This window comes from Palaemon carinicauda, chromosome 16 (genome assembly GCF_036898095.1).
Source record: "Palaemon carinicauda isolate YSFRI2023 chromosome 16, ASM3689809v2, whole genome shotgun sequence".
Lineage (NCBI taxonomy): Eukaryota > Metazoa > Arthropoda > Malacostraca > Decapoda > Palaemonidae > Palaemon > Palaemon carinicauda.
Genome location: NC_090740.1, coordinates 64,109,289 through 64,122,312, shown reverse-complemented (window position 1 = coordinate 64,122,312; position 13,024 = coordinate 64,109,289). Strand labels below are relative to the sequence as shown.

The 13,024-nt window shown below is 40.0% G+C and overlaps 1 protein-coding gene across 7 annotated transcripts in view; it reads right to left on the bottom strand.

The window, feature by feature from the left end:
• The window catches only part of LOC137655750 (microtubule-associated protein futsch-like), a 268,584-nt gene that overhangs the window by 88,038 nt on the left and 167,522 nt on the right, over positions 1 to 13,024 (bottom strand). For all 7 annotated transcript variants that reach the window (XM_068389814.1, XM_068389819.1, XM_068389818.1 and 4 more), the window contains 3 exons: positions 12,450 to 12,590; positions 12,245 to 12,340; positions 36 to 323 (listed from right to left, as the gene is read on the bottom strand). In XM_068389814.1, the coding sequence (XP_068245915.1) occupies positions 36 to 323; positions 12,245 to 12,340; positions 12,450 to 12,590 (525 nt within the window). The remainder of the gene's footprint in view (positions 1 to 35; positions 324 to 12,244; positions 12,341 to 12,449; positions 12,591 to 13,024) is intronic.

Here is a 13,024-nt window from a genome sequence, read left to right as displayed (position 1 = left end):
ACTTTCTGTTCACAAAATTCTGCAATTAGCCTTACCTTCCTGTTCAAATGTCATGTTTCTCTCAAGCGATTTATTGCGGTTTGCTAACTCCTTCTCCGTTGGTTTAGGTTTCGGCACATGTCCTCGAACAAATACGACGTCGTTTTCTTCTTTGACCACTGGTTCTTCCATCCTCTTACTTTTCCCAAAGTTTTGGTTTTCATAGTTATTGTCTTCAGAAGAATCCCAAGACCTTTTCTTATTCCTCTGAAGTTTGTCGCTCACAAAGCCAAAATCACCAAACTTTCTGTTACTGTCTGACATTCTGCTACCTCCTCTGGAATCTGTCAATAAAAAGATTTATAATAAAAACAGAATTCTAATAAAAACTGAATTTTCAATATAAAATTTATTTATAAATTCACCTAATGTTCATATTGCTTCATTTCTAGAAACTCAATTTAATAAACATCTACCGGTAAAATTTTGGAAAATTACAACTGTTCCCAATTTTTCCCTTCAATAAACACACGCATTCAGTAAATGAAGAAACATTCTAGAGGCAAATGGTAATGTTGTCTCTACTCAATTTCAAAACTGAAATCCTCCCTATCCTCTTGATACCACAAGGCAGTTGGAAGGAGAATGGACAAGTATATGAACAGCGAGCATAAAAATTATTACTAAATTCTCTTTATTTCTACGAACCTCAGATCTTTTCTCATTACTGACTCCCAAACTCTGCTGGAGGTGGAATGCCAATGAAGGAAAGAGATAGGATAAATTCAATCAAAAGCCATATACCAGCGAGAGGTTTAAGAGAAAGATTTCAACTGATCAAAATTCTGATATTTTAAATACTGTAAAACCACATCCAATTCCCAGAAAATATATACTACAGTAGTTCTGGAGGCCTTTCAATACTCAAGGATATGTGGCATGATCTTCCTATTAGGGTAGTTGAATCGGTAGGACTGCAAAAGTTAAACTTCCAAGCTAGACTTAATCATTGATAGACTTTACACCTTTGCATCAAGTAAAATAAACATTCATTATCTTTTATATGAAATATTGTAATAACTGTCTTTTAGAGTCTATAATAGACAGTCTAGAGGGTTTTTGAGACCCTCTTTCTGCTGATACAGTGCATAGTCTCTATGCGGTTAGATGTAGCATGGATGGATTTGGATGAATTGCCTTTGAGAAAGGTTGTTTGAGTAGACTGGCTTTGTGCGGCAACTTTCTTGGACACTCCGACAACAGGTGTCACAGATCTGTGAACTATTCCCTCTATGGCCTGCTATTTGCAGAAATCCCAAACTTATTTAACACCTGCTGTAAATAGGAAATACCTCGACTATCATCTCGACACATGAGGGATAGGTAGAGGTTTTGATGTACTTACGTTATCAAGAGTATAGATTAACAATTGAGGCTACCATCTCGCTTCTAAGCCACGTAAATTCTAGATGTCTAAAAGATCAGCTGGAAATATGGGACACTGATGTTACTGATGTTGAAGGCCAAAGTAAATACAGAATTTGAGCTCTGCGAGAAGAACTTGGATTTGGTAGATACCTTATATCACTACAGTAGATAAAAGTTTATCAAAACCACTAGTTACCACATAGAGGATTGGGTTCGGATTGGAAACGAAGCTGGTTAAGCCTGAAATATTATTGTGAACAGAATAAAAAAAACTTCTGAGCTACCACAAAAGAAGCTACTGCCATTAAATTCCTAATATAAGAACTAACTCCATAGGCTGTAGCAAAAACAAAGGCTGAAGTGCTACTAGTGCCAGCATTCCCTCTTTAATCAACAGCCATACCATTCTCTCCTGAAATATGGCTTTCTAAAACACTACAAATAACTGCAATGGAAAGTACTTCAAAAACTTCCGAGCTTATTACTCAAATTAAACTAGTAGTAAAGAGCCATGTAAACAGTCGATATAAAGGTTTTCGGTTATTAGCCGTAACGATAAACTCAAAGGAAGGCATTATAATGAAATTTATAACAAGGATAGATAAAAGTATAGTCGCATACAAGTCACCACATCTTTAGAAGCATGAATAAACAAAACTAAAATTAGCGGCAATTCTTTGTAATAGTAATAACCCTTTAAAAACTGTATTCCACAATGAAAAAGTGGAATTGAGAGGTTTAAAAGGTAATCTTACGATAAGATTTCAGAAGAACTTGACTTGCACCTCATTTTTTTTTCCAAATGGTACTTCATTAGTGCTGCACCTATTCCAAGGCTCATAAAAGTAAGGCATAGCCTAGGGGTCAACATCATCATTCTAAACCCCTACTGGTCCATTACAGAACAAGGGCCTCAGACATATCCTTATAATCGCATCTGTTTATGGTCTTTCTATGCCAGTCCAATTGTCTTAGTATGTCAATCCATCATCTTTTCTTCCTTCTGCTTCTTTTGTAATATCTAGGGACCTATTCTGTTGTTATTAATGTCCATCTATTATCTGTGATTTTCATTATATATCCTGTCCATGTCCATTTCTTTTTCTTACATGTTGTTAGAATATCCTCTACTTAGGTTAAATTCCATATCCATGTTGCTCTTTTTTTGTCTCAATGTTAATTCCATCATTATTCTTTCCAAAGCTCTTCGAGTTGTAACCAACTCATGTTCTTAGGCTTTAGTTAAGGGGAGAGTGAAATTGTCAAAATTTCACTAAAATAAGATTTTGCCCTTTTCAAAGAGGTAAGGGACCCTGCTGTTACTAGACGAAAGATGGAAGCAATACAATGTATTTTAATCATAAAAATGGCCATTTAATGTGCGCATATGACACTGTCAAATTTAATTCTTCAGCTGTCAGACATCAGGTGACAGCAGAGTTATTTTTTTTCACGTTTATTTGATTTTATATTTTTTTATGCACTCCTGAACAACCTTTTTCCAGACGGCATCGATGACGTAATGAATTGATTTCTTCAATCGACATCGTCAATGCGCTTGGATCAATGAGATAGGCATATTACTTTTGTGTTCGTGAGACATATTTCTGTGATTTTTTTCTTTCGTATCTTTTTATAATCTTACTTTTAAACACCAATCATGCTAAGAGGAAGTACTGTATTCAATGAGGCATTTAGATGCTATAAGAAACATTCAAACGTTTAATGAAAAAAAAAAGTGAACTTAAAGAAAAGGCAACACTACTTCCTCCAACAACGTTTGGTGGAGAAAGTCAAAATGACCATGCAGGATTTTCTTTGAACGTGAGGATATTCTATTAAACTCCTCAGAATATTAGCGAAACATTGGGTTTGTTTGATAGTAGTGATGATCAATTTTCATTAGTGCTATCTTATAATGGTGCATCTACAATGTTACCCCCCTCTGATGGTCCAGCACTTTGCTGCAGTAGAGGGGCTTGAGTGTCTCAATGATGGGCTGGGCAATGGCGGTGGGGTAGTTTATCCACCCTGGCAGGCTCAACCATACCGCTAAGGCCAGTTCTGAGAGACCAGACCGAGACTGGACCCCTATAGGCCTTCTCCTTTATTCAAAATAGGCAAAGGCTAGGAGAAGGAAAACTCCAAAATCAAACCAAACTAGACCCCAACGGCGGAGCTTCCCAGCGCCGGCGGAAGAGGGCAATGCCGGTTGGGCAGGCAACAAGGCGGGCCTTGACATAACAAGAACCCGGCAGCCCGATGCAACCAACATCGGAGAAGCCGCCTGTCTCATATGTCTTGAGCCGCGGTGAAAACTGTGTGGGCCAAGTGTGTGTGCGTGGCCGTTGCAAAGCCATGACCACCCAAAACAATATACCCAGCTACTGGCATTCTGTCGTTTCCTCCACCCTTCTTCATCTCTTTCTCACCATCATCACCACCAAGTCCTGAGGCGACAGCACCGTGGGTGAAGGGGGCAGGCCTGGATAGCTGGAAGCCCTTAGCCCACGACTGCACTCAAGCGGCGAGTCTAAGATTCAGTCGCTCTCTGGTGACGGTGCCGTGACACCAGAGTTCGGCAGCTGGACCCGTGACTGGGCTGGCCTATTGAGGACACCGCAGCTCACCCCACATGGGGAGGCCCCTAGAAAAGGTGGGGTAAACATCGGACACGGCAAACCCGTCTGGTCAGCTCACCGCGGCTGGCGGACATCCCACTAATGCGGTCGAAACAACAAGAAAAAAATATTAACCTTAGGTGCGTGGAACATCCGCACCTTCCAAGACGTGACGAACACCAACCGCCCGGAACGACGTACAGCCCTCGTCTGCAAGGAGCTAGCCCGCTTCAATGTTGATGTGGCGGCTCTTAGCGAGACCAGACTACCCGAAGAGGGCAACATCAGGGAAGCTGGAACAGGCTACACCATCTTCTGGAAAGGCAAGGCCCTAGAGGAGCCTCGCATCCACGGTGTCGGCTTCACCATCCGTTCCCAGCTAGTGCAGCAGCACAACCTCGCTCCCAAAGCCATCAGTGAGCGCCTGATGACTGTCCGCATCCCCATCACGCGGAACAGACATCTCACCCTGATCTCTGTCTACGCCCCGACTATGACCTCAACCGATGATGACAAAGCTGCCTTCTACACCCAGCTCGACCGCACCATCCAGGCAGTGCCCGCCAATGACAAGCTCGTTGTGCTTGGCGACTTTAATGCCCGAGTAGGCAAAGACCATCGCCTGTGGGAGGGAATCATCGGCCGCCATGGCATTGGAAATTGCAACGCCAATGGCCAACTCCTACTGGGTCTGTGTGCAGAACACCAACTTGTGGTAACCAACACCATCTTCCAGTTACCAATTCGACAAAAGACCACATGGAGACACCCACGGTCTAAACACTGGCACACCCTGGACTACGTCCTGACCAGAGCCAGAGACTGAGGAGACGTCCGCATCACCCGATCCATGCCCGGAGCGGACGACTGCTGGACGGACCACAGACTCCTCACCTCCCGACTCTCCGTGACGACCCTACGACCACCCAGAAGGGCACCTGACAGCGTACCACACCAACGCTTTGATTGTAGTAAGCTCCGCAACCCACAGGTGGCACAGAAATACAAGGAGGCCTGCGAACAACACCTCGCAGACCCCGTGGGTCAGGCCACTGTTGAGCACCACTGGACCACCCTCAGAAACGCCATGGCCCGTGCCGCGGAGGAAACACTAGGCTACACCACCAAGAAACGGCAGGATTGGTTTGATGAGAATGATGCTACCATCTCTCTTCTCATTGAAATCAAACGACAAGCACGCCTGACTTTGGAAAACCAACCAACAGCAGCTAACAAATGTGCTCACAAGGTGGCTGAAGCTGGTTGCCAAAGAGGGATCTGTGAAGCCCAGAACACCTGGTGGCAAAGAAAAGCTGCAGAAATACAGAGTTTCGCTGACCAACGTGACCTGTGCAGCTTCTATGCAGCAACGAAGGAAATATTCGGTCCCACACGGTCATCAGTGGGCAGCCTGAAGGACGCGGATGGGGCCACGACCATCACCGACAGCGAGGGCATCCTGGCCAGGTGGAGGTCTCACTTTGAGAACCTCCTCAATGACCAAGCAGACACCCCAGACGATCTCCTGCGAATGACCCCGCAGCATCCCGTCCGTCACTGGATGGCACTACCACCCTCCATCCTTGCCTTTAACAAGGCCCTGCAGCGCATGAAGCCCGGCAAAGCCCCAGGGCCAGACAACATCCCGTTGGAGCTCCTCAATCACGGTGTCCCTGGTTTGAGGAACCGTTTGATGCTCCTTATACTGAAAATATGGGAGACCAAGACCCTAGCCAGTGACTTCGCGATGCAAACATCGTTACCATCTTCAAGAAGGGAGACAGGGAGAACTGTAACAACTACCGGGGAATATCACTACTAAGCATCGCGAGTAAGATTTTCGCTCGGATTCTCCTTGACCGCCTCCTTATTCTCGCAGAAGACGTCCTGCCAGAGTCCCAGTGCGGCTTTCGACCTTCCCGCGGGACCATAGACATGATCTTCTGTGCGCGAAAACTACAAGAGAAGAGCCTCGAACAACAACAGCCCATAATGTTCATCTTCTGGGATTTGAAAAAGGCCTTCGACAAAGTACCTCGACCTGCCATGTGGGCTGTCCTCAAAAGATATGGCTGCCCACCCGATTTTGTCAAGCTGGTGCGTGCCCTCCATGACGGAATGGTTGGGAGAGTCTGCCACCAGAACTCTCTTTCAGACCCATTCCCCATCAACGGCGGCCTGAAGCAGGGCTGTGTTCTGGCCCCAACGTGTTTCTCGCTATACACCGCAGCAAAGCTCAACGAGATTCCCCCAGACACACCCTCAGTCGACCTACGCTTCCGCATGGATGGAGGCGCTTTCAACCTCGCCAGACTCCGCGCCAGAACCAAGACCACCTTGTGTGCAGTGCGAGAACTGCAGTATGCTGACGACAATGCCACCACAGGTCAGACGGCAGAGGAACTGCAGTCGTTAGCTGATGCATACAACTCTGCCTACGAACGTTTTGGGATGCAAGTCAACACAGATAAAACCAAGACCCTAGTCCAACATCCACCAGGACTGATGCTCCCAAACTTCAATATCACATTGAATGACCATCCGTTAGAACAGGTGGACCAGTTCTCCTACCTAGGGAGCATCCTAACATCAGCTCCCACAAGCAAAAAGGACGTGGAGAACAGGATCAGGGCAGCCCACTCCGCCTTTGGCCGACTCAACTGCCACGTATTTAACAACCACGCACTGACAATGACCACCAAAATAATGGTGTTCAGGGCAGTAGTCCTCTCCACGCTCCTGTATGCATGTGAAACATGGACGCTATATAGAAACGATATTAAAAACCTAGAACGCTTCCAACAAATGAAACTGAGGCAGATCTTGAAAATCCCCTGGGAGAGCCACACCACCAACATTGAAGTCTTAGAACGTGCCTCGCTGACCAGCGTGGAGGCCACCATCATCCACCACCGCCTCCGCTGGATAGGACACGTGCATAGGATGGAGCCATCTAGGCTCCCAAAGAAAATATTCTACGGAGAACTGACCCAGGGCACCAGACCACGAGGAGCCCTGAAAATGCGCTATAAAGATCAACTAAAGCGCACCCTGGCTCTAACTGACATCGATCCTTCCTCATGGGAAGAAAAAGCCAGGGACAGGAAAACCTGGAGAAGTACAGTACACCATGGCACCGCGGACTTCGAGGAGAGGAGGAGACAAAATAAGGAGGCTAGGAGGAGAAGAAGGAGAGAGCGATTAGAACAGCCCCACCCACCACCTACCCTCCCTTGTGAACACTGTCCGCAACTCTTCCACCACAGACTAGGACTTAACAGCCACATCAGGCATAAGCACCCACCCCATAGATAGGAGGCTGATGGCTAACGACAGAACCCAATACTCGGACACGAGTGGGCGCCGACGACGACGACAATGTTACCTGTAGATAAAGCTTATGAAAGTGATGTGCAACAAAGTGATGCAACACCTGTTGCTTCCGGTGCTGAACTACGAGGTAAACTTTTTGAAAATGTTATTTGTGATAAAGAACAAGCATTGAATTGTGTATCAAATACCAGTGAGATCCTTCCTGTGGTTTCAGGTCAAATAAGTAATTCAATGTCCAAAGTGATTTGTGGTGATTGTGGCAGTAAACTAAAACTTTGCTTTGAACAAAAATATTTGATGATTTGAAATTTGAATGCAAATGTGAGTTTCCTGAAAATTTTCATAGTTCAACGGTTAAATCAGTTAAAACTGTAAACACTGATAATATTGGTGTAGTAACTGCTCCATTAATTCATCAGAACATTTGGAATGGGGGTGGGTTTAGCAGCAATCGAACACAATGCTGGGAATAAATGCTTGTTCATAACTCTCTCCAGAGGAGGAAAAATAGAAGAAACAAACTTATATTCCTAACACAACAAAGAAAAGTGACAAAAAGGGAAAGGAGATGACTACAAACGAGGAGGATTTTAGCTTACAAAACTTGGTGACCATGAATAGCTAGCACACTATGATACCCTCCCCAAATAAATTGAAAGTATTAAACAAATTGGTTAATTATAATAACTAAAAAGGGATAATATCTCTGTTCATAAGATAGTGGAACTGGAGCCCAGTAAACTCACCCAAAACAGATCTATCAACAAAGGTAAGTGGAAAAAAACTTAATACTGCTGTATCTCAAAATGACATTTTTTTTGGATTCAAATGCTATAAGCATTCTTATTTATGATCCGATTTTAAGAATTTAAAACAAATTATAATCCTAAATTATTGCGCAATTTAAATTTTGGAATATAATTGCTCATTTTGTTAATTTAAAATTAATTTAAACATAAAATTCCGAAACATTGATACATTATACTATAAGCTTCCTGTTGGTTTTTAAATCTTTTAAATTGATACAAAATTAGGGGAGTTTACAGCTTTTTAAAAAAAAAGTAAAAAATGTCCCAAAAAAATTTGAAATAAAAAAGTATTCAACTTAGGAGGAAAAAAAAATTGGGAAAATAACTTCTATTAATAGAGAAAAATGTTTTGTATAAATTTCAATGTCGTAGTGCAAAATTGACTTCTGACCCAGGCCTCTCCCTGTAAGGCTCCAAGTTTATGATGAACTAGTTAATGGTGATAAGACCCTCTGATTAAATACTTATTTTTTTAGAGAAAAGTGGCATTTTAATTTTCATAATCATATTTTTTAGCCAATAGCTCTCCATCCTAGGCTTACTTTTCTTTTAATTTGGTATCGTGTTCTGGGAAAAAGCTTACTGTCTGTCCTAACAAAGTATATACTTTAACAATCTCTAGAGGTTCGTTCATAACCCTTATTTGTTGTCTTTTCAGCATCACCTCCAAAAAAATAGCGATGCATTTTATGTGTACGATACTTTTTATTTTAAACTCAAGTTCTTTACTGAATATAAATACAAACAGTCCTTAACCATTTAAGTCTCACTCATATAATACATTCACGATATATTCAAGGGGATATTACATTCGTAACTTTAATTGCTTGTTTCAAGAGCTCAGTCACATAATAATAAGTTTACTCGTAAAGTAAGTGTAGGAACACCACTTGGCAACACCCTCAGCATACGTAAGCTGTAAATGGAAACTTATATGGTGTACAGTGAACCCTCGCTACTTCGCGGTTCGACCATCGCGGATTCACCACTTCGCGGATTTTTTCCATAACCCATATATATACAGTATTATATATATATATATATATATATATATATATATATATATATATATATATATATATATATATATGTATGCATGTATTTATGTATATATGTAGGTATGTATATGTGTATACATATAAATATATATATATATATACACACACACACACACACATATATATATATATATACATATATATATATATATATATATATATATATATATATATATATATATATATATATATATCTATATATCTAAAGTAGGAAGATGTGATGTAGTTCTAAGGGAAAAGTATGGGAAATATGTCTGGGTAATAAGCAAAGCTCTACCTCCAGTTTGTTTCTACATTATGATCAGATATAAATGTAAACAAAACATTGGTTGCCATTTTTTATCGTGCTTTTTAGCATGTTTAGGAAATGCATGATATAAAATCACCTTTAATATTTGTGCCTGTTTTAGTTTAGGGTACTGTAGTACATGCATTAAGTGTTCTGTACATCAAAGGGTAGTTTGTTAACAGTACTACGTACAAGGGAAGGTTTTAAAAGTCTGAATATACATGTTGAATAAATAGGTAAATATGGTGTCACTACTTCGCGGATTTTCACCTATCGCGGCCGCGACTGGAACCTATCTACCGCGATAAACGAGGGTTCACTGTACAGCAACTTTTTTCTGAAGGTCACGGCATTAGACAACTGGTACTGTCTTGGTGTTTATGGAGAGAGGAAGAGAGGGTAATTTGTTTGGCTTTTTTCGCAATGACCGACCTAAAGACGAGGAGAATTTCTTTAGATGAAATAAAAGAAATCCTAAATGAGCAGTCTGGTAATGATGTAAAAACAATAATAATGCATCAATATATTATATAATAATCCGTATTATGTAGCCTTTTGAAATAAAATAATAGTAATATTAGTTGTTTTTTCCTCCATTATTTAATTGATATTTCTACATATAACTAGAATTACAAATTATAAGCATAAAAATTAATATTAACTTAGAAAACTATTAATCACTGCTAACTGGAGAAAAAAAGGCATGATGGTATATTAGCAGCGAGGTGATCCCAGGGTATAAACATCCAATTTGCGACTTTCAGATTTACGAACACAAATTACCGCAAATCAAGTATGTTCAAAACTCCATGGTTATAACTTTGAAATTAGCGCTATAACCAGAAACTTATGAAATATCTAACAACAAAGAAACTCAAAACTGGTAATAAGTTGCAGCAAATGATACATGAAATATCTAACAACAAAGAAACTCAAAACTGGTAATAAGTTGCAGCAAATGATACATGAAATATCTAACAACATAGAAACTCAAAACTGGTAATAAGTTGCAGCAAATGATACATGAAATATCTAACAACAAAGAAACTCAAAACTGGTAATAAGTTGCAGCAAATGATACATGAAATATCTAACAACAAAGAAACTCAAAACTGGTAATAAGTTGCAGCAAATGATACATGAAATATCTAACAACAAAGAAACTCAAAACTGGTAATAAGTTGCAGCAAATGATACATGAAATATCTAACAACAAAGAAACTCAAAACTGGTAATAAGTTGCAGCAAATGATACATGAAATATCTAACAACAAAGAAACTCAAAACTGGTAATAAGTTGCAGCAAATGATACATGAAATATCTAACAACAAAGAAACTCAAAACTGGTAATAAGTTGCAGCAAATGATACATGAAATATCTAACAACAAAGAAACTCAAAACTGGTAATAAGTTGCAGCAAATGATACATGAAATATCTAACAACAAAGAAACTCAAAACTAGTAATAGGTTGGAGCAAATGATACAAGCAGTAGATAACAATGAGGCGATTCAGATTACTGAAACGTGCCCACACATAGAACACAATTGGAGTAAGGGAACTTTATTTTTTCAAAGATGGACATTGATAGGAATGAGTTTTGTAGAAAAAGCTAGGCGAACCACATGTAAAGTTTCTTGAAATAAATTTACAACTTACCTCTTACAATTTCTATCTCTATGACTCACCTTCTTAGCTATCTTTAGATATACTTTTGTTATTTAATCATCCAAACACTGGGAAGCATTCCTTGTAGCCTATCCAGCTTCTACACTGCTGCTCACTACACTACTCACAAGATTCAAAGGCTCTAGTCTCCTAATAACAAACAAATAATGTAGCTTTCAGTACAGACACTAGATACAATCACCATGCCTTGATATTCTTGGGCTAAATCATATCGTACATAAAACCACCCCAAAATATAATTAACACCACACTGGAAGAGAGACACAAAGGTCAACAGTCTTATAAAGATGACGTAGATAGAAAGAATTAAGAAGATTGACTCGTTCACAGTCACCAGCGAGCGCAGTTTCTGCCCACCAGTACGGGTAAGATACCGAGCTGGTTAGTCTTTGGAGGGGATGGGAGGGGAGGAATATAAAGACAGAAACAAAAATTTGTTTAACCGTCAAACCCATTCCCTAATAGCCAGTGACCCATCCACCTAGAAGACCTAAGTTACACATATGGTGGCAACTCCACCAAGATTTGTGTCAGGCCCCAGCAATGACATTAGAGACTCACTGAGACATAGGAACTAGATTCGTCCAATGGACTGGTCTGTGAATATGGAAGTCTGTAAGACCCTTTGTTTGTAATTTCCATAAATCAAAATCTATAGCGCTATTGGTTGCCACAGCTGGGTCTGATAGCATGGGTCAGTCCCGTACTCCAGAAGAAGGACGACAGTACCTCGAGGTTCTCACATCATACCACTTCAAAATACGGTTTGCAAAATTTTCGAGAAGTGTAGATTAGTCTACCATGTCAACATGACACTCAATGCTACATGTTGGCTCCAGCAGGGTTGGTACCACTTCATAGCATATAGGGCAACTTAAGATTATGCGTTGTTTTCATAAAACAAATTTTAAGTTTCAATATATAACAGTATTCAAGCAAGTGATGGTATGTTGTTATCCTCACATGTCAAGCCTTTTACAATTATTACTTGGTTACAATACTGGCTGCAAAAATGTAAAAAAAACCTTGAAACATACCTGATGATGGATATCCATCAGAGCTCATGAATTCTTCCTTGCGACTACCAAGACCAGCTAACAGGGATCCTAAGCTTTGAATCTTTTTCTTTTCCACTGGAAAAAAAAATATTCTTAAAATTGAAAATGTGACATTAGTAGTAAAATGTATACAGTACAAAAGTTAAATCATTATATATCCAGTTAAAATTACGGACAGACTTACCATAACTTTTGTCTTCTACTTTTGACACACCCTTGGAATTTGGCCCACTACCCTTTCTCTTTTCAGGTTCATCCGTTTTTGACCCTCCCCATTTACTTTCATTGGCTGGGAATTGGTTCATTCTAGGAACATTACTTTGACCTGTAAAACAACAGTAATAAATGACAGAAAATACACTATATGTAGAATAAATATATTTACTCAATGTCATATAAAATGCTTACATCAAAATTAAATCAATCCAATAAACTGGACTATAGATAAAATATCTTTCAAAACGACTTGATCTCAGTTTAGAAATATGACAGTAACTTTAAATATGACATCAGAATTTATTTTAATGTGAGAAAAGCTGCAAGCCTTTAAATTTCTAATTTCTTAATTCAAAATTGAAATCTATTTGAAATGCTTTATAAAGGTAACAAAATCTTTAACAGGGAGTTTAATGTCATGTAGTAAATCTACTGCTAATTTAGCAGTGACATCCCTTATTACCAACAACAACATGGGCCATAATGTTATTTCAATATTTAGACCTTGACAATTATTTGAGAATAGACTTTAGTATATACAAT